The sequence below is a fragment of the Pundamilia nyererei genome, unplaced genomic scaffold (assembly GCF_000239375.1).
Source record: "Pundamilia nyererei isolate P.nyererei 1_Seehausen unplaced genomic scaffold, PunNye1.0 scaffold00071, whole genome shotgun sequence".
Classification (NCBI taxonomy): domain Eukaryota; kingdom Metazoa; phylum Chordata; class Actinopteri; order Cichliformes; family Cichlidae; genus Pundamilia; species Pundamilia nyererei.
Window position 1 is genome coordinate 2037647 of NW_005187472.1, and position 27529 is coordinate 2065175.

The following is a 27529-nucleotide window of genomic DNA, read 5'->3' on the forward strand; positions in this document are numbered from 1 at the left end:
GGATCTGAGGTTTCCTCCTTTCAAAAAGGGAGTTTTTCCTCCCCACCAGCGCTAAGTGCTTGCTTATAGCAATTTTTCAGATTGTTGTGGCTATTTTCTACTATCCTGTGTTTACCTTTCAACAGAAAGAACTGGTGCGAAACTAAATATATGATATACTTGGCTTATTTCTTGGGTCCCACTGTTTCTATAATGTTGGTCAAATTAAGCAAGCTGGCATATGGGTCATAATTAAAATCCAGTAGGAGATTGTCAGATGTTCATATGGACACTAACACTACCTAGTGGCAAGTTACTTTACTCCTTACTTCCAGAAACACCCCTGTGAACACATACCATAAAATCAGTACAGTCACCCACAGTACTCTCTGTATTAGATGGCAGCTGCAGAGAGTTATACATACGTGTATGTAAGCACAGCTATCAACTGAATCATGTGTAAATACTTAAATTGAAAAATATGCTTTCAGTGTTTTCAATATCCCAACGTTTCATGCATGCTTACCAGTAATACTCTACACTTTCTGTTTCTAAAATGGCTTGCTTCCTACCACTTTGTAACAAGTGTCTTCAAGGACACTACCCATGAGCTTTTCAGCTCTTGTGATTTACAATGAAATCGTTACGTGAGCTACATGTGAGCGCAAATATACACTAGACAATTCTGAAATCGCTCCATATGGCCCATGCTGCTTGTACACAGTAGCTATGACATGACGACATGAATAATGTAAATATGGTGGTGGAGTATAGGTGAATAAAAAGGGCTTTATTCATCGCATGCATTTGAATTTCACTTGTTGCTCCAGTCATTTCCTTGATATATTTTCATTTTTCTATCCCAGCTTTCTGTCAGGTGTCACGAGAAACTCAGAAAGGCTAATATTTATGCATTAGCACGGTTTCCTTTTTTTTTTTTTTTTTTTGTTTTTTCTGGCTCACACCCTCGGTCATTTCAGACTGGAGTCAGAGTGATACACCCATCCCTTTCACTCTTCCATTTCCGTTTGGTTCCACCTGTTTGATTTTAAAATGAATATGAAATGTAGTCTGGTTTGTGCGTCATGCAGATCATTCTATAGTGTACATACAATGCTAGGACGAACAGGCAAATGTCTACAGGCACAAAGTAGAGCACTAATTTCATCAATCATGAAATCAGTGTGAAATGATTTGGAATAAAGTAAATGATATAGCTGCTGAACTTTTGTGTTGATTAATGTATTGTCCCAGCTAGCAGTCTAAAAAATGGGTCAGTGTAAAAGGATGTGGGGCTGGAGGAGGGACAACCTCAGTGTAAATTGTTAAACCAATACTTAGGTTTACTTTGTGTTTACTTTCAGGTGCCTGCATTACAAAAGAACGAGTATGGTGATGTCTTATAAAACGCGAGGTACGACACAGTGATGTAGTGCATGAGATGGCATGGAAGATGCTAGAGTGGAGTAAAACCTTTCAAAAACGTAAAACGAGGTGTGAGGAGTCCTAGCAACAGTGCAGATACACATGTTTACACTATATACTATAAATAATCAAAGTTAAAGTCACTTAAAAAATACCAAACACAGAGAAACCAATAAATTAGGTACAATGCCATTCATTCGCTCAAGGGTCATGTGATGCACTGAGGAAAGATGGGTTGAAACTAGAGTGTGCCCATTCCAGTGACTTCAGACGTCAGCCTAAAACAGTACAGGGAAGAAGGGGGAGGAGGGGGGAGGGGGGTGGGGGTAGACAGAAAATAAAACAACTGTGAAAGAAGAACTTTCGCTTGGCAGTGAAAGTTATGCTGCAATGGTTGCCTTTGTGCTTGAATTTTCTTGCTTGGTGCATTTTCTTCACAGAGACTTGACACCATATTCCATTGCACCCATTCACATAAAACAGATGTGGATACATAACCATGCAGTACTAAAGCCTCTCATGAAGCCATGCAGTGGACTAAAAAAGAACAAAAACACACAAAAAAACATAAAAACATTAAAAGAAAAACGGTGTTATGAAATAGTGAGTTGCATTACAGAGGCATCACATCACTCTTCTTACTAACAGCATTGCTCAGTAGCACTCACGTTTCCTGCCTTTTTTTTTTACTTTATTTTTTTATTTTCCCTTTTTTTTAAAATATTATTTTTACTCCTTGTAGACAATGACACAAGAGGACTTTATAGGCAAATTTATATAACGATACCAAAAAGAAACACGATATTCTTGAAATGAGGCATGCTAAATAAATAGTTGAAGAAGCTGTTTGCTTGTTTTTTGGGGACAATATGCTTATTCGCTGCATTGCAGGAAGTAAAATGAGAAGATCAATGGTATTCTGATGTGGGTTCTTTAAATGTGAAGCTGGAGGAAGGGAGGACAGGTGAACACAAGTTACCTGGCTCTGCTGGAAGCTAACATAATCTACCTATTTAGACATGTAAAGTAAAGCTTCTTTGTAATTATCAAACTGTGCATTACTCTTTTTTTCATCTTTGGTCTGAAGAGAAGTGGGGATTTGGTTTCCCTGTAACCAATCACCAGAGACCAAAGTATCCATCTGAATCAAATGTTCCTTTAAGCTTGATACCAAGCGTCGACCTCCAGAGTTTCAATATGAAGTCAACTTTGAAGTGACAAAAAATGATGAAAAAAAACAACCTCAGGCTCGCTCTAAAAGCTGGATTTCTAACTCCAAAACTCAGTTTCCATAGACTCAGATGTTGAAATGCTCAAATCTAGAGCATGTAAACATGTTTACAGCTTGACACAAAACAATTTTCTCCCTCCTGAACCCCTGTATAGGAGGGTTATATACTCAATTTAAACTGCATTTGGCCATAATTCATGCAGTGTAGTGGCACGACTGTTCTGACCAAGGTACAAAGTAACAGTGCTCAACTCCAAATTTTTAAAGAATAAAGTATCCAGTCTCAGCCTTTAAATAACTGTCCACTGTAGTGACCACTATGCGTGAAAGGGCTGTTTTCTTGTATTTGTGTCAGTGTTGATGGTATACTTGCACATAAACCACTACATTGGACACTGATGTGTGACTCCATACCCTGCCACCCACACCAAAGGTGATGTTGTCCACCTAAGTGGACATGTAAGAAAAATCTTTGAAAAGTACATGTTATTGTTACCACTGGTATTCCATATTATATATTCTGTATTTATATATGTGTATATGTGTATATATGGTATATTTATGCTTTTATCCTTACTCTCATTCCCCTTTATTGTATCTGTAACATGCAACTTCTGTCGGTGCTGTGCTACTGGAAACTGAATTTCCCAGAAGAACCCACCCGAGGGATTAATAAAGTTTCATCTCATCTCATCTAATCTCAAAAAAAGAAATTTAAAAATCTTTTTTCATGCCTAAAGATGAATAAAAATACTTGAGAAATAAATCCTGATTAAGGTTGTCATAATTCATGCGTGAAAAGGTTAAAGAAATTTAAAAAAGAGAAGAGAGAGAAAGTAAAAGTATTCTCTCATTAATATATATTTATTTCACAACATTGTCAGTGTAATTTAGGATAAAAAACTGTGACAATATATAAGCAAGGCGAGGTCCAAATGCCGATGGAACTGACTGATCTGATAAGATGGATGGAGGTGGTACAAGTGGTGGTTCAAGTCGCCGAAATGGACTTCTCATCCATGTTGGTTTTTGGTTCCTTTTGAAGGATTTTTAATGCAGATACCTCACGTGTGTTTAGACATGTTTGATTGTACTAACAGACCATCGAAAAAAGTTGACTCCAAATATTAGTTTTTGAAATTCAACAAAAGAAATCTTTGTTTGTTGCTTAGCACTAATTAACACTAGTATCTGTGTTTCTGGGTTTTACCTGTAAAGTCTAGGGAAAAATCCACGACAACAGCTTGCCATTAATAGCCTTGATTAGCTAATGAGTCACTCGCTTTTAGATGTGTTTCTGGGTGGATTTGTTTCCTTTACGTAACAGCTGCTTCCCATTTAAGACACAGAAATTGTAATTAATTTTCTTGTCAACATTTCTGCAAAAACAGTGAATAAGCATATTTTCCAAAGTAAAAACTATTTTTTTTAATCTATACACTGGCTACATCGATTGTTAAACAGACCCCGGTGTCAATACAGGCCTCTTACAGGCTAGAGCTGAAGTTATATGCACAACTAGCAAAGCAAAAGTCCCACAGGATAACACATAGAGGTTTATCGTGAAGTTGTGGTTTTGATGTTAGCTTCTGAAAACAGAACCAGATTTGTGGCGACTTCAGGATGTTGTCATGGATGAAGGGTCATTCCACATGGCGGCCACGTCCCTGAACCTGCCATTGGAATTGCGGGAAAGCAGTAGCCATTAGTTTCTTTGTGGGCTGTTCTCTAAAATCCCCTTTAGAAGTCAAAAACAAAAAATCGCTTTGTGTTGAGCATGTGGGTTCCCCTGCACTAATGCTGATAACATATGACTTTGAGGTGCAGGTAGCCTGTGGACATCAGTGCTGTTCTGTTTTCTCAGAGCTGCGGATTTTACATTTATTTTCACTGGTGATAATGAATTAGGTTTCGCTGGATAGAGGAGAAACAGGGGTAGTGGAGCATGCCAAGAAAACTGTTTCACACTATCTACTGGTATGTATACTATCTTACTACACAGCCACTGCTCTTTAGTCCTGCATGGGATTTAGATGTAACTGTCTTGGAGTCATTTTCTTTTTATTTAATTACACTGACAGCTTATGTGCAAAAACACAGTCTTACAGCAGTTATATCTCTAAATTAAGCTCGCAGAGTTTGTATACCTTCTTGTGTCGGCCAACTTTGTGAACTGAAGTAAGCATTGAACATTTGATGATTCATTTATGGATCATCCAATTTACTAATCTGCAGATTCTGTTCAAAGGCACAGCTTACTCGTTCCAGTAGTTGGCCTTGCTCCCATGAGACACTTACTTGCAAAGAGTGTTCTCCCAGAAACTTACAGCATTTTAATGTCTACACTTGGTTGGATGTAAAGAACAAAAGTCAAAAGGAACAAACAAAGGGAAATAAGGGGGGACCCAGCATGGCTCACATTATTCATGGACTTATCTGTTGCTTGTGTAAATCTGACAGATTTTTTTCTCTGCATTTTCTAGAGTCTCATCAAAGTCTCAGTGTCAAAAGTAAACTTGTCAGCGACCTCCTTTTATTCCAAAAAGCCCAATCAGAGAGAGAAGCTTTCTTGGATCTTCACTATGAGCATGCTCATTCAGATGTTACTTTTATCTTTAATGTTGTGCTTGAGCCCAGCAGAGTTGAAAGGTTACCTGGCATTGATGAGATACTGGGCCAGGCTGATGTTAGCGGGGGTCCCTGTGATGGTAATCTGACGCTCTGATGAGCCCTCCATGGCATTTGCAATTTTGATCTGCGCCCCAGACATCTGTCGAATCTCATTTATTTTGGTGCCCTGGCGTCCAATAATGCACCCTATTAACTGTGGGGAAAAAGCAAAAGTCTTTGAATCTGAACAAGGCTTCACGTCTGGTAATGACAATCATTTCTTCTTTATAACACTTACATTTTTAAAAAGATGGCATCTCAGTGCAATCATTATTTCTATATATTTACAAATAGACAGTAATCCTTTCTATTAAATTTACATAAAATAGTTAGATCAATTTATCTCTCCGGCTTATAAAAAATCCCCTACATCATATATTTAAACATATATATTATTATTTAAAAAAAGTTTCCATAGGTTTGAAAAGTTACATCTGAACAAACCACAAGACTTTTGGAACAGTTTCATTAGAACAGATGAGACCAAATTGGAGATTTTTGAAATTTCATTTGGCGGAAACAGCAATACATGACTGTATTCTTGAAATTGGTGTCTCGTGAAACCTTTCCAGCATTACTTACATCATTAGGAATGGTGAGTTCATGGGTGCTGGCTGGTGGACTGGCATCCAAACCTGCACCGCGGACATTATAAGAAAAGACATTGCAATTTCAATACTTTAGCAGAGTTCATCTCTAAAAGGAACTTTTTCTTCTTTTTTTTTATCAAAGGTAGCACATCCACCTAGCAGCAGGTCAGCTGAGTTAAAATAAACTACCCTGTTTTTTCTGGCTTTATATTAATCAAGGCACTACGAGTAATGCCTAGTAAACTGCAGCCACTAGAAAAATTTTTTAGCTGCTGTTGATTATTTATTTTATATTTATTAAGTGAAAGAAATTAAAAACATATTTCCCAAATTACACAGCAAAATCTTAAATTAAATTTCCTGCTTGGAGAGAAAAGGAAACACATTCAGAAGGGGGATCATGAACTTTGTTTAGTCAGTTACTCATTCCATGTACAGCTATGCAGACAGGCACAGTAAGGGTTAAAAAAAAAAGAAAGAGAGAGAACGCTGTGTGGCTGCTCAGGTAACAAAATTAAAAGATATACAGCTGCCATGAAATGAAATCTAACAACCACCATGGGATAGATGACCCTACGTAAAACACACGAGGAATCAGTAGAAGTGTGAATCGAATGCACCTATAAGTCAAACAGCATATAATGGAAATCAGGTTATAGCTGCTTATTTACTAATGCTGTTCCGGTATATCAGCCGTGTAATTGGTTTCTTACATCATTGTTTTGTTATTTACAGTCTGACTAGCTTGACTCCTTTGCTCTCTGTTTCACCCATTAGGTTTATTTCACTTTTTGAGATTAGACGATGAGGGGAGACAACGTTATTTGAGTTGTCAAAAAAATCCAGAACTTGATATGTGCATATAAATGGAATAAAAGTAGCATGGTGGCTTAAGTGTGATTAATCATAACTCCAAACCTTTGTGAAACCCTTCACCGTAACTTGACATGCATCTCACAAGAAATGCAACGTTGACTCAACACAATGAATGTGATTAGCCCATTCAGTACTGTTGTTTCACGGTACTGTCCACGTCTTCTTTCGCCGCTAGGTCAAAGAGAGAAACTCCACCACCAACTAGTGTTTTGATGTTGAAACTGCAACAAATGAGCACATGGCCTTTTTGCGTGGCACCTGCATGTTCTCCCTGTGCTTTGGGTCAACAGGCCTCATAAAATATCCTGATATTCTGTTTTATCTCAGCCCAGCATACTTGTCTCACAAGTTACACTCAATTTCAAGAGTTTTGCCATCCTGTTTATTTATTTTCCCAACAAGTTAGAATTTGAAAAAATAAAATAAAATATGGAAGAAAGGAAAAGCCAAACCAATAACCTACAACCTTGCTAGACTGAAATATGCATTCCACAGAGGTGAACTACAGATGTTTCTTATCCACCCGGACTACTCCCGAAAGCCTTGAATCCACATAAATCTCATAGGTGACCTTTTTTGATCTCAAAATGCTAAGTTTGCATTTCTGCATTCATTATAGCTAAGGCTAAGGCTTTTGGATAAAAACGTACTCACGAGACCTTCATTTGATCAACTGCACAGATGCAGAGGTTGCGATGCACATAGGCTAATATAAACACCAAGAGCTATAAAAGAGCTAGAGGCACAATTATTATTGTAGAATCGGGCCTGTGGCATTAGAGTCTCCCTCCTTAATGGAAAGTCAACAGCATAAACAATTTGCCCTGTTTCCAAGAGATAATGCAGTTTGGAATACATCATTTTAAAGTGAAGCTTGAAGGCATTTTTTTTACCTTTCAGTGGCAAAATATCAGACATATCCAAGAAAAAAAAAAAGCATATATGGACAAATCAAAGAAAGATAGAAACTACAGGGGCCAAGACATGCTGTGCCAAAATAGAGATAGGGTGCAAGGTAGGGAAAGAGAAAAATGTTTCTCTGGATGCAAAGAGAAGGAAGTATCTATCGGGCCTCGTGGGTACGTACCAGGGAAAGCAGGGGTGGTCTGTCCGAGAGGGGTAAAGGGGGTTTGCTGCATAGCCAACTGGTGGAGCTTGGTCAACTGCTGAAGGGTTAGGAGGGAAAGTAGAACTAAGAGGTTACTGTTACACAGGTCACACCAAGAAATGAAGCCAACCAAAACTAGAGTGAAGAAACGGTGAGGAAAAGGAGGCCATGGCACGGGGTGGTGGAGGATAAAAAGTAAGAGAAAAAGAGATACAGAGAGAGGATGATTGTCTGTCGTGGAGATGGACTCTATTAGATAATTTGATATTTTCCTTTCTGTTCTGCCTGTTTCTTTATCATTTTAGCATAGTGATTTTGAAAATGTGGACCCACTGGTGAGCACATTAACATTAACTGCAGGAAATAATTTTTATTGCCCTCTTAATTACCACATGTCTTTCTAAATGGCAGTTTTGACTCACACTCAGAGAACCCATATGACTGCAAGAGCACCTGCTCTCCCAGCCAGTATGGTCACAGGATGTCCATCCGCTGCTGTATATCATTTCCGTCAGGAATAAGGGAAGGCCGATACTTTAAAGGCTTCCTCTCCTTTTAAGAGGAGTTTTAATGAGGGAGGAAGAGGGTGTCAGGCCCGTACTTGAGTGATTGTACCGTCAACCACCACCTCCACTGGCATCAATCATTGCCCAACTTTGAATTAGTGGATCTGACACAAGGTAGCTCTTGAGATGCTCTTACGACAAGGACAGATGAAGGCAGATTATTAATGGAGACTATATGGTCCACTGGAATTAAAGAGCTGTCTACATCAAAACTGCCATTACTGTCTTTGCCTTGATCGTTAACACCAGGAGCCACTGGCTTGTTATCGACCAGATCTTTCTGGTAGTTCAGCCACAATAAAACCTTAAACTATAGACAGCCAGTGGTTCTGAAAGTGGAAGGGCTATATAGCTTATCTCATAAGAGCTGATGTGTGCATCTAATCAAATGTCTGCTCTTCATATACGAAACAACGCAGGTTTGTTTCAAAATTAAATTTTTAAAAAGAGACTAAGAACTTACATCTGGGTGTGGTATGGCGTACTGTCCCTGAATTGTGTAGGCCTGGAAAGGTAAAACATAGAAGAAAAATCAGACTTCAGTATCAGAGTGGGAAAAAAATCAAATAAAGAACAAATCAGCTTGTACACTTTCAAACACTTTCAAAAAGCCTTTCAGTCACTTACAAACACTCATCTTGGGCATGAATCACTTTGGGCTTTAATCAATTCTTTGAAGTGTTCTTTTTTCCGGAGTGGAATGATTGTACCGCATACATCTTTAATTACTTTAAAAATACAAGAATTGCGTGCACAAGCTTGAATTTATTGTCGATTTTCCTTCGATCACACAGGGTCAAAAGTTTATGTACAAGCTTTAATTTATACCTACACTCACTTAAATCTTTTAATAAGTGGTTCTACAATGCCTTTTAACTTGTTAATGAGTTGCTGCCTACAACTCATAGTTTCTTTTTGCCAGAATAAAAATGATTTGATTGACAGGTGAAGGTCTTTTAAAGCCAGTCCTTAAAGACCTACAGATTCCAAGATCAAGGATGTTCCAAGCTGACCAAGCAACAATCCCCTGCTCAAAAACCAACACATTTAAGCTCAATTGAACCCATATGGGTAAGTCAAATACCATCTGGAGAAAAGTTTTATGTTTGGAGGAGTAAAGGTGAGGCTTTCAAACCTATGATGGGATCATGCTCTGGAACAGTTTTTCTACTTTTGGTAGTGGTGCATTCCACAAAGTGGATGAAACAATAAAGGAGGACTACCTTCACCTTAAACGTTACCTCAGTTTAACATTATGTCAGAAACTTGCTCATGGCTTCCAAAAGTGTCTAGCTGATGTGCAACTTCCACTAATATTTAACCAAATATTAGTTAGTGGTGTAGTTATATATTTGACCCAGTGTAAATATTTTTGACCCTGTTTCAAACTTACATTCAATTAAAACGTCATTAAAGTTGTATACTGTGCAATCATTCCACAACGGATGAAAAACAGTTAAAAAAAATCATGAAAAACACAAAATAACCTTGACCTTCATGCCCAGGATGAATATATGTAAACCTCTGACCACAACTGAATATTCCTTTTCCTTATTATCTGTCTATGTACTATATATAATGTATATATTACATATAATACTGATTATAAATTTTGGTATGTGTTTCTAGTGGGGCGAAGTGGGAGTTCGCCTTGTAACCGGAAGGTTGCCGGTTCAAGCCCCGGCTCGGACAGTCTCGGTCGTTGTGTCCTTGGGCAAGACACTTCACCTACCACCTACTGATGTTGGCCAGAAGGGCCAATGGCGCGATAATGCAGCCTCGCTTCTGTCAGTCTGCCCCAGGGCAGCTGTGGCTACAACTGTAGCTTGCCTCCACCAGTGTGTGAATGTGTGTGTGAATGGGTGGATGACTGGGTGTGTAAAGCGCTTTGGGGTCCCTAGGCGGGACTAGTAAAAGCGTTATACAAATACAGGCCATTTACCATTTATTTACCATTTAGTGGTAATGACATTAAAGTGATGATTCACTTAATCTTATGCATCATTAGCAATGACATTAACTAACATTAATTGATGATCCACTTAAGTGTTAGCATATTCAAAGCAGTATCAGAAAAGGCTTATTATATGTAGATGAAGTACAATGACATCCAAGTCTTGGAAGTCCAAAAATACAATAAAATATATCCGATGACTGGCAGAAAATGTTTCATAATGTCCATAAAGCGCATTTGCTGATGGCTGCCAATGCAACTTAGTGCTGCTTTATGACTCCTCATTTTTGGTTCTCCTGTTTCATCTTTAATTCATGGATTCAACTGTATAAACAAAATAGCTGCCTCGGTCTCAGGTGAGTAATCATTCAAATCCCAGTCTAGACTGTGTATGTATATGCTAACGTTAAACATAGCATATTAGTCAACTGAATTACCTTATTTTGGACAGATGTTTTTGCATTTCTGTCTGTGCATGTTTTTTTTTGTTTTGTTTTTTCTAAATCAGACCCGTGTAAGTTGTTTTCTAAAGGCTTCAGATGTGGGGGGTTTTTTTCCATTTAACACCCAGTGATGATGATTATTCCCAGACAAAAGGAAAATTGGAGTCATTACAAGTTCTTATGTGCTCTGTTCCTCCAGCGCATCTCTTGTTTGCTAAGTTTTCAAATTCATTCAACAGCTTTTAGTCCAAATCTGCAATTAACTTATGGATATGGCTGGACAGACATTAGTATGCACCCAGCATTCTTGTTGACATTAATGCCATTGTTACTGATTCACACATTATGGTTCTGCTACCGTCCCTGCTTCCCTCTTTCACTATCCGGTGCACTCAAACAACAATGACTGTCCAGCCAAAATGCACTCACCAGCCACTTTTTTTAGGTACACCTGTTAGGTACACCAGCTGCTTGTTAATACATATATTAAATCAGAAAATTCACATGGCAACAACTCAATGCACTTAGGCATGTAAACATGGTCAAGACCAGTGAATCTGAATGTGGAATGGTTGTTGGTGCCAGGCAGGCTGGTCTGAGTATTTCAGAAACTGCTGATTGGCTAGGGCTTTCCCACAGAACTATCTCTAAGGGTTTCCAGAGTCCAAAAAAGAGAAAGTATCCAGAGAGCAGCAGTTAGATGAGTGAAAATGGATGAGAAAAGACTGGCCAGATTACTTTAAAGTTAACAGTAAAGTCACAGTAGCTTAAATAACTACTTGTAACAACCAAGGTATGGAGAGGATCATCTCTGAATACATAGCATGAACCTTAAAGCAGATGGGTTACAGCAGCAGACAGCGTCCCATTCCTGTCAACTAAAAAACAGGAAGCCGAGGCTACAATTCACATAGATTTATCAAAACTGAACAAAATAAGATTGGGAAAACATTGCTGGGCTCAACAAGTCCAGATTTCTGCTTTGACTTTCAGTTGGTGGGGTCAGAATTTGAGATTAGCAAAATGGAAACATGGTTCCATCCTGCACTGTATCAACACTTCTTTTGCTGTTCGTGGTATAATGGTGCGGAGGACATTTCTGGCACACTTTAGGCCCCTTAGTAGCCAGTAAGGCTTGTTTTAATTCTTATTTTTATGTCTATTTAAGCGTTATATGACAGCATGTTTGCACTAAGTACCGCAGCAATTTCCTAATGTTGTAAACCTGCTCAACATTTGGCAATAAAACCCTTTCTGATTCCGATTCTAAACACCCCAGCCTGCTTTCAGCAGGATACCACACCACGTGATAAAACTCAAGCCAACTCAAAATGTTTTCTGAATATGTCAGTGAATTGGCTACGCAATTGACATCCACAGTCCCGATGCAATTGAGCACATGTGGGATGTGATGGAACAGGAGGTTCACATCATAGAAGAATCTGCAATAATTGATGCTATCGTGTCAATGTCGACCAAAATCTCTGAGGAATGTCTCCAGTAACCTTGTTGAATCCAAGACATTAAATAAGGCAGTTCTGACACCAACAAGTGGTCCAACTGGGTACCAGCTAGGTGCACCTAATCAAACTAATAAAATTGAGCATTTATCATTTGCACAAATGCAAGATCGTTTAAATATAAGTCAGTCAAATATAAGCCACATTCATTTCATGGTAACAGTGCTAGTTCTGACAGAGAGGTTCCTACTGCTACAAAAGCCAAGCAACCAGATAGAAATTACTACAGGAATAAAACTTCTATTTTTACTGAAGCCACTCCCCCAATATAAAACAACTAAAGCTGTAATTTTTGTGACAATCATCCTTGTCAGAACCAATTTCTCTCTTTTCTATGCAAAAGGAACACTGATTAGGTAGTTTCACACAGTAGTAGTTGATCAATATAAAAGTACTTCATTGTGTCTTATGACACAGTAGGTTTAATTACATTTAAGAAGTGCTCTCTCATCTACTGCTTTCCATTTATTCCAGCCTAAAACGTGAAAATTGAACGATTTGTACATCAGTCATTCACCCCAACCACATCCTTACAAGTTTCTAAATGTCATTTAAAAAATACGATACAACCAGCTAATATGCTGCACCTAAATCTGCTAAATAATATAGTTTAGTCTTATATAAAATTTATTTTTAGGCGACAGAGTTGCAGAAATTGCAAGTGTGCGAATAAAAGTTAACAGAAGCTTGCACTAAAGAGGCAGTGATGCTGATGCTGCAGCAAAAGCCTCAAGTTGGCTGTAGGCACAAACTAACAAGTTAAAGCTAGTTCAGCACTTACCTGGCCACCAGAAAAAATGACAGGGGTGGAGGTGGGCTTTGGGCGGTAAGGGATAGTGGCACCTTTTGGTGGGGACTAGGAAAAACGAAAGTCAGAGTTAGTCTAAAGCAAGATAATTGCAAATGTAAGTGCGTCAAACTCACATCTGCACAAGAATTGTTTTACTTTTTTTATACTCAACAATGAACGGAAACTAGTTTAAAGATGAGCAAATTATAAAGCTAAAGATGCCAATTAGCTGAGCAGGATGCTTGCCACAATTTGTCTGAAGGTAACAGAGCATGCTAAGTGAAAATATTAAAATCAGTTCATTATTGTACCAAGGAAATTTTCCCAAAGCCTAGTCCCACATATAGCAAGTAAACTCCATTATTTTAGCAAAAGTGGCTATAAGGTGATGCTAGTTTCTGTTTTGTTACCTCTTTTTAGCTTTTGTTCCCTGTCTTTAGAGTTGTTATGCTAAGATACACTAGCTAAATGGTTGTTATGCTAAGATACACTAGCTAAATATACACATAAAATAGCTTCTTATTTAATGTGTATATTTAATGGTACTGATGTGCTCTTTTTTTTTTGTTAATAAAACCTAGAAAAGAAAAAACAGAGAGTGAACAGTTCTTTAAAATACTGTAATTTTTTTTGACTTGGTGTATCACTGTGTGCAGTGTAATGCATATGAAGCGGGATAGCATCCACCCACTTATCAATTCACATATATAATCATATTTTCCAAAGTGCTTTACTGCAGAAAAGCAGAGGAATTATTCTGAGGCAATAAAGTGTCTTGCTGAGAGAAACATTATAGTTTTCACAAAGAAAATGTCTTTAGTCTTCATGCACTGCTGTGTAAATGCATCACCTTATTTTTTCTGAGCCATGACGAATGAGAAGGAAGGGGATTTCCAGTTTGCGAACTTACTATAATGACACCAAGTTATTGATTCATGCCGTGCATCAGCAACAAGACTATTCAAGACGGGGGAAAAGGCTTAATCAAATTTCCACTGTAGCTGCTGTGCTGCAGCAGCAGGAGTATCCACTTCAGATACAATATCCAGACAAAGTAATGGTGTTACTCTTTCCGTGACAGTTCAGTTGGATACTAATGCACAAAAATGATCGATAATTACAGATTTCTCCCTCTAAATTGCATCAGAATGATTTAAATTGCAGTCTGTTTTGCTATGCTGCAAACAATTTCTCACTTTCAGCATAATAGAAAATGTACGCATGTAGACCCTTCTTGGCACCTTAATAGCACGAGCCGGTTGCCTGTCAAGTTGACATTTATGGACAACAATTGCCAGGTGGTTCTGACCATTCAAAAATCAATTTCTTAGAAAATGTGCTTTACGAGCACAAGCACTAAATATAAATTCTTAAAGAGGCACGCTATAGGTCTAGCCAGAAGTGCAATTCGACGCACACTCTGTCTGTTCAATACATTTCTCTGAGACTGTATAGTAAGTCATATTGGCACTTAAACTAGAGTCGTTTTGCTAAATCTGTACATACTTTACCTCCAGCATAACCACACAGATCTGTCTGACACACTGGATGATGGCTTCTGGGGTCCCAGAGATTGTCACTGCACGTTCTGTGGAGTTGGGCAGCATGTCGCCTGCTACCTGGACCTGGGCCCCTGTGGACTGGAGCAGAGGAAGGGACTCTGAGGGGCTTGATGATGTTGAAAGAAATTCATTTGTAACACATTCAGGCTGTGCTTTGCATTTCTCTCAAGAGTACAGGCACTTACTTTGGCAGGGAAATTAAAATTGAAAGGTACTTCAAGTACTCAAGGTGCAGGCTATATGATAGACTCCATTTCAGCCTCTATAAGAGCACCATGGCAATTTGGATGTTTAGTTTGTCCTTTACTATTTCCTTCAATTGCCACATATCCACCTGGGGTCAAAACTTGTTGCCTTCATGGCTGTATTTTGTCTCCACATCTTCTTTTTTTCAGCTTCCATCAAAAAGACAATAATGATGCATCCTCCCACACTTCACCCACTCACTCATTCAGCCACTGTGTAGTGTCTGCTACATCACTGGGAAACAAGCATAGACTACAGCTGACGCATTTCGGAGACTTTTTGGATGCACTGCTCCACCATTAGTGTCCACCAGCTATTCATAATTATCTCTAATTGCACCACTTTTAAAACCACTGCCAAAAAAGTTGCTATTTTTGGATAATTGGATGTTAAAATTTACATCTCTCTCCACAAATTATTTCTAACACAAATCTGTACAGAAATAACTTTTATGTACAACAGCTGTAATCTACCCACCTATAAAATCATGACTGGGAATGTAGCTTTGATATGCTATTAAATGCTAGTGTTCATGATACTGACTGTGAATTAATGACACTTGCACTTCCAAAACTGTAAAATACATAAAATGGTTCAAACTTTTAGAATAGCTTTTTTTGTCATATATAAACTAATCTGAGTATCAATCACTGGATCAAAGTAAGCTCAGGCTTCACAGTTTTTCAGTGTTTTCCATTCTTTGATATGTAAGACGTCTCAGCGAGCAGAAGTCCCTAAAATAGCCTGGCTGTGAGCACAGAAGCCCCGCCCACCTAATTTTTAAGGAAGCCAATCAGAAGAAATTTTGCTTAAAAGCAGGGAGAGGCGCTAAAACAGTGCTTTTTCAGACAGTGGATAAACTGAGGAGTGTCACTACGGCAGTTGACTGTAATTAAAATCCTGCTGCTCAGACAGAGCAGACGAGCCACAGCACAATTAAGACGTCTGAGTTTAAAATCACATTAGTTTTGTATCTAAAGACTCGTGACAGTTTTTGTAATGCAATAGAGAATCCATTAAACACACAGTTAAAAGTTAGACCTGCACAAAACGTCTGGCTTGTACATAGGGAACTGTATAGCACACAGACAATTCAAATGAGTTAACAGCAAATGTCATATGCTTCCCTGTACTGTCACCTGGCATTTTTAAAGGTTTGTTGATATTTTATTTATTATTTACTTATTTTTTAGACACACTAGCAGTGTGGCTCTAGCGATAGCAGTGGTATTTGGTCGGTCCAACACTTTGATCCAGACTGAAGTAGCTCAACAATCATCGGACTGCTTCGCATCAAATTTTGAAATAAATGTTCCTGCCACCCAGAATACAAAATGCACTGACTTTGCCTCAAGCACCAGCAACAGGGGGTGGGCAATTTTCTGGTTTAGTGACATGTCTTAACAAATTTTTATAGCGATACTGTGCAGATGGTGCTATGATGGCCTTGTGAAGGTATATACCGCAAGATGGCATCATCCAAACTTTGAGTCCTGCTCAGCTGCCTGTCATACTGTATCTCCTCTTCTGAGGCTTTCTAGCATTAAGGCCTGAAATGTTGTCCTGATTTAAAAAAAAAAAAAAAAAACTGCACTCGCTAAATGTCCTGTGGCTGCAGGGTCATAACTGCTGCTGAACGTTCCAGATATTTCATTAATAATTTATTAAGTAACACATAATCAAGTAAAAACAAGCCTACAGTTAATTATTTAGGAAAAATGACACAGTTTAGTTAAACTATTCATTAATTTTCAAATATCTAATATTTATTTACTCATGAAGAATGTAAGCTCGTAAAATAAAACTATTTGTCTGTAAATGTTCTGTTTGTCTTTCAAAAACAGGATAAACATTATTAACATAATTAGGTCGTTCAGAAAAATGTTTCACACACCTCTCTCATTTCTTTGATTTTGGAGCCTCCTTTCCCTATGAGGGAGCCACACTGGCTGGCTGGCACAACAAGCCTTAAGGTGACAGGAGGCTTGCTGGTTGCTGGACTGTTGCTCATGGAATTGATTATGTCCTGGAAAACAACAACAAAAGTAGCAAGTATTTTATCTTGTAAGGGTAATGTTTTCTTGATGTGACATCGAGACATTCGTGATGTTAACTGTCTCAGTAATGAATGTCCAAATAAATTTCCAGACTTCAAAGGTGGTGCAAAATGACCTGCAAAAACACACTTGTTTTAAATTTTCCTTAAGTATTTTCATCTCCTCCGCTCGCTGAATGCACCCTCCTGTAAACACCCAGCCTATTGGCACGGCACATTTTACACAGATCACCAAGAACTCAGCAGTCAGTCTCCTCTTACAAGTTCCAGTCACAGTACTTACACAGCACTAGCAAGAGGAGACACATCAAAGTCAACATCAGCAGAAAGATAGCTGAAAATTCACCTCATACTGTTCAGTGATACAGGTTCCCTTTGCAGGTGTACTGTATATATGTATGTATATGAGTCTGGCTTGGTTTTATCTAAATACAAACACTGAGATTGTGTTTGCAGACAGATCTTTATCTCAAAGCGAGAAACCCACGCTTGCAGGAAAACGTGTGTACATAAAGAAAGCTGAATGTCTGGAACTACCACAGGAGCAAAAGGTGAATTGAAATACTAAATGAGTACATTTTGATTGTGTACAGACTGATCATACCTCTTCAAATTTGTAGGCAATCATAGCAAAAGCCTTGAAGATGGTGTCCGTTGGTCCGGTGATGGTAACAATCCTCTCTGGACAGTTGCCCTCAGAAATATTGATTCGCGCTCCACTCTGGAAGACCAGCAACTACTTTTCATTTTCAGTGGCGGTGATAAGAAACCTTAATTATTCAAACAGATCCTGAGCAAATTTGAATCATGCATTACAAAGTTAACTTCGCCTGGTATTTCATTGTGATCTTTAGTGACTTGCTGGGGGGGGGTGCAATGGGCGGGAGGGTAATAAATATTTGTGCTAATTTTTTCTATATTCAAACTCACCTCTTCTCGCATCTTTTTTACTGTTTCTCCTTTCTGAAAAAAAAGTACATTTGTACATCAAAGTGAATCAGAATCTTTCCATAATCATGAAAATGAGTATGAAAATACATACCTTTCCAATTATACTTCCAACCTCCTGTAACATGAAAACACAACAAGAAAAAGTGAAGAAAATAAACATATTTATTTGTTTAAATGTGTACTTTTTAATTGTTTGCTTCTCTTTTTACTGAACAGGGTGTAAAAACTGTGCCAAGACATGAAGACAGGCATGTTCAGGGTCAGACTTTCCATGCTTGTTGAATCACTCTTTATGGGTTTGGTGTGGCGCAGCTGGTAAAGGGCACAGAGGCAGCGCTGGCTGCAAGCGTCAACACTCCCCGACCTCTCCTCAGAAAGTGTGAGGGTTACGTCTACTGTGACGTTAAAGCTGCAGGCAGTTGCAGTTCACAGCGCCAGGTTCTACCCTATAAGAATCATTTATATTTATCAAGTGCTACATTAAATTACACTCCAAAACTAACTTTCTGACAATATACTCATAAACATAACAAGTTTCAGTTGTAATGGTCAGTGCCAGCTCTAAACCAAATGAACCAATGAGCTGCTGTCTGTGCTTGTAGGGCCGTTGCATTGACTCATTGTCCCAGAAGTGCAGTAGATTACCCATCCAGCCCTGTTTCATTAACTATATTGTTTTTTCTTCTTAAAGTAAATCAAATTACAATTGCATTCATTCATGTGGTTGTAATGAAGTGGAACTTTTCCTACATTTAATACAAGTATAACCTGCAGGGGAAAAAGGTTTAAACCATATTTTCAGGCTAAGTCACCTGCTCATCATCAAAGCCTTTTTTTTAATCATATTTGAGGGGTGATTCTTTATCTGTCTTACTGTATTGTCCCACTAACAACTGAAATACATTTGATGTCTCTTCCAATTCTTTTAGATGTGTGTTTGGTCACGTTATCTCGTAATAACTGCCTGGAATTGCAAACATGGCTGAGGTGCAAGCTTCTTGAATGACTTATACTCATATAAACTTCTTCTCAGAGGGAGAAAGGAGAATGGCACCTGTGCCACTCCACTCCAGCTTCAGGGACACAGAGATGAGCCTACCAAAAACTCTTTTCTGGGCATCACAAAAGGGGAAAAAAGTCATTTGAAAGTGTAACAGGATGCTGGAGGGTTGCCTGCCCTCAATAGATAATGATGAAAATGCTCCAATACCCAATGTAACCCAATGGTTTCTCAATTTGAGGGCTTCACTGCTGTGGAGAAAGGACGTGGGTAATCCTGCCAAAATCCTCCCTTGTGGCTGCTGTGGTTATGTCCCTGCCAGGATGTGGGGTTATTCAAACAGTCACAGGGTCACTGGCTTTTAAAGCGATTACATGAGCAGTCATGAAGGCTGACCTGCACGGCCATTCACAGGCTGCTTGGCACACCAGGCAAGGAGAAGATGTGAGCTTCATTCTTTGTCCTGCAGAATCTACCAGCATTATCAGCTACGCATGTGTGCTGCGGGTTTTCTAGCTGCCTTGTAACTGAGCAGCTGTTATGTAACGTTCATACAGTTCTAGACAAGAAGAAATCTGCTTTTTTACAAACTCTACACTGACAAGAAAGTAATGGTCGTTGCATACAGATATTATTTACAAAGTAAAGCACAAGAGGTGGGGGATGGAAAGCAAGAGCCATGATGATACAGCATTCTTTATAAAACCAGGTGAACACAAACTAATTCTGATGGCCACTTAAAGAGTAGAAAGGAGTGAGGATGGTACACATGTGTCTAAAAAAATAAGAACTGCTAAAAAGTTGGTGCCCATTAATACATTATACACCATGCCCTGGGAAATCTGAAAATACTAAGGGCGAACAAGAACACGCTGAGCTGAGTCAGCAGCAGAGAAACACACAGCAGGAGATTTTCAGTCTTAAAGGCCTGAAGTCTCCAAAGGCCTTTGAACCTCAGTGAAGCTTGCTTACATAACCCCACAGTAAAGAAAGGTAAAAGTAGAGCAAAGCTGGACTTTGGTGTGGGAAGGCAAAATACATCTGCTGCCATTAGCTTATTTTGTTGATCTTACATAATATGAGTTAATGCTGTGTACAGTAAGTGGAAACAGCATATGCTGCTGTTGTACTTTCATTCAAGCTGATCTAGACTGTTGTCAAAGCAAAGCTATTGTTGGCTCTAACGGTTTCCATAATGGGACAAATTGCAGATTTTATTGGCACTTCCTAAGCATCTTTCAAACTCAATGCCCACCAGTCATTTTTCAAGCACTTTGGGCCTTTATTAGACAAGTAGATGGATGGACGGAACTGAGGGAGGAAGGAGACTGGTAATTACAAACAACAAAGATGGCTATCTGGACTTGAATGTTGATGCTACTCAATACCTTCAACCCCTAGGCCTCCAGGATGCTAATATACAATAGTTCTCTACTTTTTAACATTTAAAGTACTTTTTTGTTTACCATTTAGTGGCTTTCGGTAGTTCACGTTATTCTTTTTAGCCCCTGTTGGTTAGTAGACGGAGTTTAGTAGGAGTTAGTAGGAGCTTTTTAAACCCACGTCTACATGTTAGCAGTATCAATAGTATATGGAACCGCTTGTCTGTGGGCTACAATTGTTTATTTTTGTACTGTTGTTGGTACTTTATGGAGAATATTAGTCACAAAGAACTAATAGTAAATGTCAAGGGACTGGGTCTGGTGATCCAGTGTTTGTGTTTTTTGGGTTAAGTTATACTCTTTGAATGATGGTTTTCTGTTTTGTATTATATTTACAGTTCCTGGTTTCTAGGTTTCTGTTCTGTTTCTGTTCTCTGTGTGTTATATGCTTAGTCTTAGTTTTCTGTCTTTATGTCTTCCCTGTGTCCCACGTCTTGTTACTTTTGTCTCTGTGCTTCATGTTCCCGCTGTTCCAGAGTCTGTCATGTTTCTATGTCTCAGTGTCAAGTCTGTATCTCTGTGTCATGCTTCCTGTTTTACTTTGACAGTCTGTGTCCTTTGCCAATGTACTCTGCTTTGCTTCATTCGTCTCGTTATGTCTCATTTGTCCCAGATGTGTTCCCACCCGTTCCCCATCCTCTCGTTGTCTTGACTGTGCATTTAAGCCCTGTGTTCCATTTGCGCTTTGTTATGTTGTGCCCTCACAGTGTTGTGTTTCTGCCTTTGTGTTCCTGCAGAAGCTCTAGTTCTCAGTCCGTGGTTTGTTTCTTATTTTCTAGAGTTCAGTTTAGTTTTCTTATTTGAGGATTTGGTTTGTTTGTTGTGAAATTTATTTTTGTGGAAAGTTTTCTCATTCCATGTACAAGTCCTGCGTTTGGGTCCTACATCCTACCTGCCGCCTGCCACAGCACACACCTTGACAGTAAAGTGGAACTAAGTGTGGTAAACAATTGAAAATATTTTTTAATTTCTCTCATTTTCATCAACAATCCTGAATATTGTGACTAGGGCTGAACGATTATGGAAAATAATCTAATTGCGATTTTTTGCCCCAATATTGCGATTGCGATGCGATATGCGATTATTTTTTAAGGTCTTTGTCTTCTGCATTATTAAACAAAGACAAGCAATACATCATATAGTATGGCCAATACTATATTACATGAATTTTAAACTGTTCTTTCCTGGAAGACAGACCTCTGTTATGATGACATGAGGTGATGCATGAATTGATGACTGACATTTTTATTTAACTTCTTCAATCACAACAGTATATTTGAACATACACAATAGTTTATTTTTAGCTTACAAACATCTGAGCATAAAGTGCTGACAAGGAACCCTGGTGTAAACATTAAAATGAAAGTCAGTACAATGTGCAGATTGCAGAAATATACATTAAAAAAATCAGTGGCTTTACCACACTCAGTTTTTCGACATCTGTGAACTACTAGACAGTCATTCAATTAAAAAATAATATTAAATAAATAAAACTAATAAATAAAAAATGCACACATCTTACTGATCTCTGCAGTCAGTAACATTACACATAAAGTGCAAACATAATAGCAATTGTATAAACACACACACAAACACGCCTTTAAAATTTAAAGGCGTGAAATTGGACCAGAAGGCTAGTTCTGATTAGCGTCACCGCTGTCTCGGTGGAGTTTAATAAACTCGGCCGTCTGCTTCTTGCTATCTAAAATATAACCAGACACTGGTGTAAATTCTCGACTGTCTCATACTTCTGTTTAATAAGTTTTCTGTTTGACGTTTAGTCAGCTGTGTGAAAACCAAGGAGGAACCCACCCGGGGGATTAATAAAGTTTTATTTTATCTAATCTAATAACTTTAATCTCAGCCAAACCGATTTACTCACGAACAAACAAAACACTGAAAAAAGCCCAACAATAACGTTTTTAGGTTGTCTAAGTGACTTATATATTACGTTTAACCCGAGCAGCGAAACTCCGCGGTGATCTGAAAATGATGTGCCGGGAGTTGTGCCGTTCTCGGCCGCATCAGTAACCCTCGAGCTTCCGGCTAGCTGTTGAGCTAGCCGGAGGGTAGCAGACGCCTCTGAAAACGTCGAAGCACTTTTGCAAATATGGGATATCTTGATAAACCGAGCAGATATTTGATGTTTACACAACTACTTTCTCGCCTGAAAATATGTTAAAAGTTTATTTTGTGACCCAGAAAGATTAGTATGAGTAATTTTAAAACTTAGTAGCGGCCGCCATTGCTGGAAACTGGAGTTTGGCTGGGCCGCGCTATGAATTCTGGGATATGGTAGTAATTTGGACAGCCTTCGGCGCGTCGCTGTGACGTAATCGGTCTACAAATGCGGCCTCAGGAGGATGCAGCCCATGAATTTGGACATGTCCAGAGTATAATCGCAGCCTTTGCGGTTAGAAAATTGCACTTGATCATGTCGCGATATTATCGCAAATGCGATATATCGTTCAGCCCTAATTGTGACATATAGATGTTTTGGTATACATCTACAGATGTCTCCACAAACCAACTTACTTACTTTAATTATTTAAAAATCTAAGGGACCACTATGATGCAAGTCCTATGAATTACAGCAGGTTGTGACATATAATTAAATTTTTTAATTTACAGATGTCCTGCTACTAGGACGGTCAAATCTAAGGTCAGAGTTGAGGTTAACAGGACAAATAGAGAAATGATTTGAAAGTTAATTTCATTGCACAATTTGTACAATTCCAATTTATCTGAATACAACTTCATTAAAATCAGATGAAAGGTTTAGGAAGAGAGGCCATGTAAAACTGGCACCTGATTCATCACTGAAAGGATCTTGAAATGAAGAAATAAATCCCTCTGCATGTCTCTCACTTTTCAGGCTTCCTAACAGTCAATATAGCACTCAATCACTGTGCTCACTTACTTTTCCATGCATGAGGAGGCGGATGGTCAGGGTGACATTGAGGCCACCCTCTGACTGGACTTTTGTTGGCTCCATGCTGGGGGAGGAAAAACTGGTGGTCCAGCAGTAGGATGTCCTCAGAAGGAGAAGGAGTGCGGTGGTATTCCAGCCAGCCAGTCACCTACAAAACACAACATCACACATAAGCAAACACAGTCGGTGTGTTCACAACCAGCAGATGATATCAACGTCCAGTTGCATTAAATTATTATAAGAAGGCAGTTTGGTGCTTCTGCAGATGCGGTAACGGAATCATATTTCTGCTGTATGACACATAAAATAGTTTCTAAAGCCATTAATCTACAGACTGCTTTGACACAACACAAAGCTTTCAGCGATTTTAACTAATGTTCAGTGGTTCATTAGTTTGTGACACTGCACACTCCTCATATCTTCAGCACCAAATAACACACTTGTTTTCTGGGGTATATTAACCACAAATGCCTAAATTAAAAATAAGTGATGACTTTAGGCTAAAAATCCAAAGTGCAGAGCCCATTCGACTACAGCGTGGCTAAGCAACACATTTATGAGCTGCCTGCTCAATATTTGTTTCATGAATGACACGTAATTGTGTTGAGAAGATCGAGAGATAACCGAATGTAATCACATTCCGCTCCCCCCTAGGTATTTTTTTCCCCCGTTTATTTGCTCTGTTAAAAATTCAAACGCAAAAACAAAGCAATCACTTGTTTTGTTTTTAATTGCAGGCCAGATCAGAAGAGAGAGAGAAAATTCTTCTGAGCTCTTATTCACGAACTGTCTAGGAATATACTGGAAATACCAGACTGACCAATATAGGAATAAAATAATTTGCAACATTTGTGACGGAGGACCGTGCCATTGAGATGAAACTAGGTGAATAAATGAATACATGGACTACAGGAATGCCTTATCTGTATATGTAATGTTGCCTTGAAGGTGCAGCACGATGACTTGCAGAATCCTCCGAGTCTTCACTGCTAAAAAGCTTTTTCCTCTGACTCAGACATTAAAGTCTTCCTCCTGTGCCCTTATTACAGTTAGTCAAATTACTTTGCTCTCCTCTGCCTTTGCTGTTAAGGCAAAGGCAAACAGACCAGTCTGTATGCTTGGATGGCTGTGCCAAAAAGTCATAGCTGCTTTTTGTGTTTTAAAAAGTTATAAGACATGACTTGGTGTTCTGGTTAAGTCTATGTAAAGTCTATAACAAAGAAATCTTTAATGAGTAAAGGAAAAGTTTCTGTACTGTTGCCAAGTTTAGAATGACCTTTGTTACACGAATGTCAATATATCATGTGTGATGTGATGCAGAGCCTGAATCCAGTCTGTTTCACATTTCCTACTGTCCCATGGTTAGTGTGGTGCTCTGTAACCCTTTGGCTATTGTCATTTCACTCAGACAATACCATCCAAATGTCAATATTAAGTTTTCTGTAGATACAGTTTGCAATCTGATGTAATCACCCATCCTGTTGAGTTACTGCTGTTATCATTACCTGCAAGTTTGAGGTTTAAATTTTTATCAAGCAGCCCCAGGGGATTCTTCTCCAATCTCTATTTTCTGCGTTTTTGTGGAGACTCATTTGGCTACAGCTTCTAATTTCCAGCCAGACACAACCTTAGGCTACTGTTTACTTTTTGTGCTCATATAAGAAAATGGAACAATATTATCCTATGAAAACAAAGACAAAGAGGAGATATATAAAAATTAGCACAGCAGCCCTCCCCACCCATTTTGGTTAGTGAGGTTGGTTTGAGTTTTGTGAGAAAAGGAATATAAATCATGCTAACTGCACTGAAGTGAGGGCAAAACCCACAGATACTGATATCCACACTGGATATATGTAAGTTACATTTTAGAGGTCAACTTAAATATACCTGCCGGGGACAACTTTAAATGCAGATTCCTGTCTATCACTCTGCATCACCAGGAAGGCATAAGATTGGTTCTAAATTCATTCTGCAGCATGAAAGTAACCCCACACATACAGTCAGCCACAAAGAGCGGTTTGTCTGGTCACCAGGAAGCCCTGATGTCAGTGCAATGAACAGGCCCACATCTGCGGGTCAGACTAGCCACCTGGGCTTAAATTGAGCTTTATTTGGTTCAAAGGTAAACGTTTAGTTTATTACAAGAAGAAGCAGTAAGACTGTGGACCTTGAAGTGATCACATCCACGAACCAAAAATATGTCTAGCTTAGAACCCACTGAAACAATCAGATGTGTTGTGTTTCCCACGAGAAACACTCATCCCTAAACTTTACTGCTTTTAAACAAAGGGCTGAGGGATGATTGGTAGGCACAGACATGAGACAGGAATATAATTTGATTGATATAAACATGGTCCAGAGTTACCTCATCATTTTAGACCTCATATGTAAGCAAAAACATTTTAAATGGAATTTAATTATTTAACAGGGATCCAATAAAGACAAGTCCCTAGCAGTCCAAAAACATGCTCATTAGAGTGTGTTAGCCCGATGACTGACTGGTGATGTGGGTGCACCCTGCTTTTCCTTGCACAGTGGCAGCTGGGATAAGCTTCAGGCCACCCCAGGTCAGATCATCAGTTAAGAATGGATATTTCATTATATCCAAAAAATAGCACTGATGACCATCTGGTACACTGAAAACAAAGTTCATATTTTAATAAACAAAAATACTCTTCATGGTTAATCAATTAAAATATTATTTTAATGCAAAATTTGTTTTTATGCAACACACTTACACCAGTCAGTTATTTTTGTTTTTTGTTATACATCTTTGGAAATAAAGATTGCTTTGTTGTAGCCTACCAATATTTGTGCCTACTTGTGCTACAGAAAAGTGGGATTTATCATTTATTTTTGCATAACTATGGAATGCAGGTGTAAGTGTGGCACATCTATAGATACTCCTGTGATATGCAATGAATTAAACTGCTGTGGCTAAAGGTGGTCTAATTTCAGATTAATATATATTCAGAAAAAAACAGGAGTTCAGCACAGCACAAGATTAATGAGATGTAATAGAAGTGGAGGCACAAGAACCTGGGGGGGGAGGCGGCAGGTTCTGCAAGACAGGTGGAAGAAACTACCTGCCAAGCACCTTGGGAACCTCTGAGCACCAATTAACAAGTAATAATTTGCACTTTTAGAAAGGGAAAGGATAACTTCACGAAATTTAGAGATTATATATCAGATTCATAAGAAAAAAGTTGAAATAATGGGGTCTTTCTCTTAATGTTTATTAGCCAGCATGGCCCTCTGGGAAAAGAGTTGCCCACAGGTGTGCTGAGGTTGTGCTGGAGCTGTAGCAGCTTTGCAAAACCAAGGAAGGTGTTCAAAAAGGTTTGCATGGAGACAGCCAGAGTGTAAGATTCAGTCCTTTAATAATAAACTTCTAAATGTACGTGAAGCCATTGTGAAGCTGTAGTAAACCCCGATAAAGTGAACTAAAGGCAACAACTTCAACGTCACACTGACTCACACTACTATCAAGTGTGCTGCTAATGCTGTCAGCTAGCTAACCACGCTAACGGCACAGAGTGAAGGCCGAGACGAGCCCAGACAGATCCAACAGGAAAATGAACCGATATGGGCTTCAAGTAATTCTCCCGGACAAAGAGAATGACCTTCATCTGAATGCCGTGAGTAAAACAATCCACCTCTGCTGTTTTCAGTTTGATAATTACATTCTCCGTGTTATATACAACCTCGTGTGTGTTGACTGACTGTTTGCCGCTAAAGTTTTACTTGTAAACACAGCAAAGCACTTTTTAAATTGTGTTTTCTCTTATAGTTTACAATCATTCCTCTATAAAAGCAAACCCCCCTACCTGCCTTTATGTATACATTGTACATTTCTTGTCTTTGTGCAGGTTATTTCTTTCATTTTAAAGGTGTAAATGTCTTTCTTGCATAGGTAGAAAGGACTTTATATATTTACAAACATGGTTTGGTTTTGAGATGTTGTATAATGTATTATACAACCACAAATGTCTACAAAGTTATTTTACTAGGTATTTTGTATTCTTGTACAGCACTTTGGTCAACGTACTGTTGTAATTAAATGTGCTATATAAATAAATAAACTAGAACTATAAACTATAGATATATAGCGTTTTCGGGGTTTTTTGGTTGACAAATGCAAGTCCGTTTGTTGGCACTTCCTTGTAAACATAACTTTTAAGTGTTTCA

The 27529-nt window shown here is 38.6% G+C and overlaps 1 protein-coding gene across 2 annotated transcripts in view; it reads right to left on the reverse strand.

The window, feature by feature from the left end:
* Positions 1 to 412: 412 nt before the first annotated feature.
* Positions 413 to 27529, reverse strand: part of pcbp3 (poly(rC) binding protein 3) — a 77495-nt gene continuing 50378 nt past the window's right edge. The window contains exons 6-17 of one of the 2 annotated variants that reach the window (XM_005736875.1): positions 23330 to 23489; positions 18059 to 18082; positions 17947 to 17979; positions 17621 to 17737; positions 16855 to 16986; positions 14664 to 14792; positions 13144 to 13218; positions 8909 to 8950; positions 7859 to 7934; positions 5888 to 5940; positions 5290 to 5459; positions 413 to 1682 (exon numbers count right to left, since the gene is read on the reverse strand). In XM_005736875.1, the coding sequence (XP_005736932.1) occupies positions 1646 to 1682; positions 5290 to 5459; positions 5888 to 5940; positions 7859 to 7934; positions 8909 to 8950; positions 13144 to 13218; positions 14664 to 14792; positions 16855 to 16986; positions 17621 to 17737; positions 17947 to 17979; positions 18059 to 18082; positions 23330 to 23404 (963 nt within the window). In that variant the 5' untranslated portion in view covers positions 23405 to 23489 and the 3' untranslated portion in view covers positions 413 to 1645. Of the gene's footprint in view, positions 1683 to 3470; positions 4309 to 5289; positions 5460 to 5887; positions 5941 to 7858; positions 7935 to 8908; positions 8951 to 13143; positions 13219 to 14663; positions 14793 to 16854; positions 16987 to 17620; positions 17738 to 17946; positions 17980 to 18058; positions 18083 to 23329; positions 23490 to 27529 lie in introns of those variants that run through there. The other variant, XM_013911769.1, reaches the window with a different exon arrangement.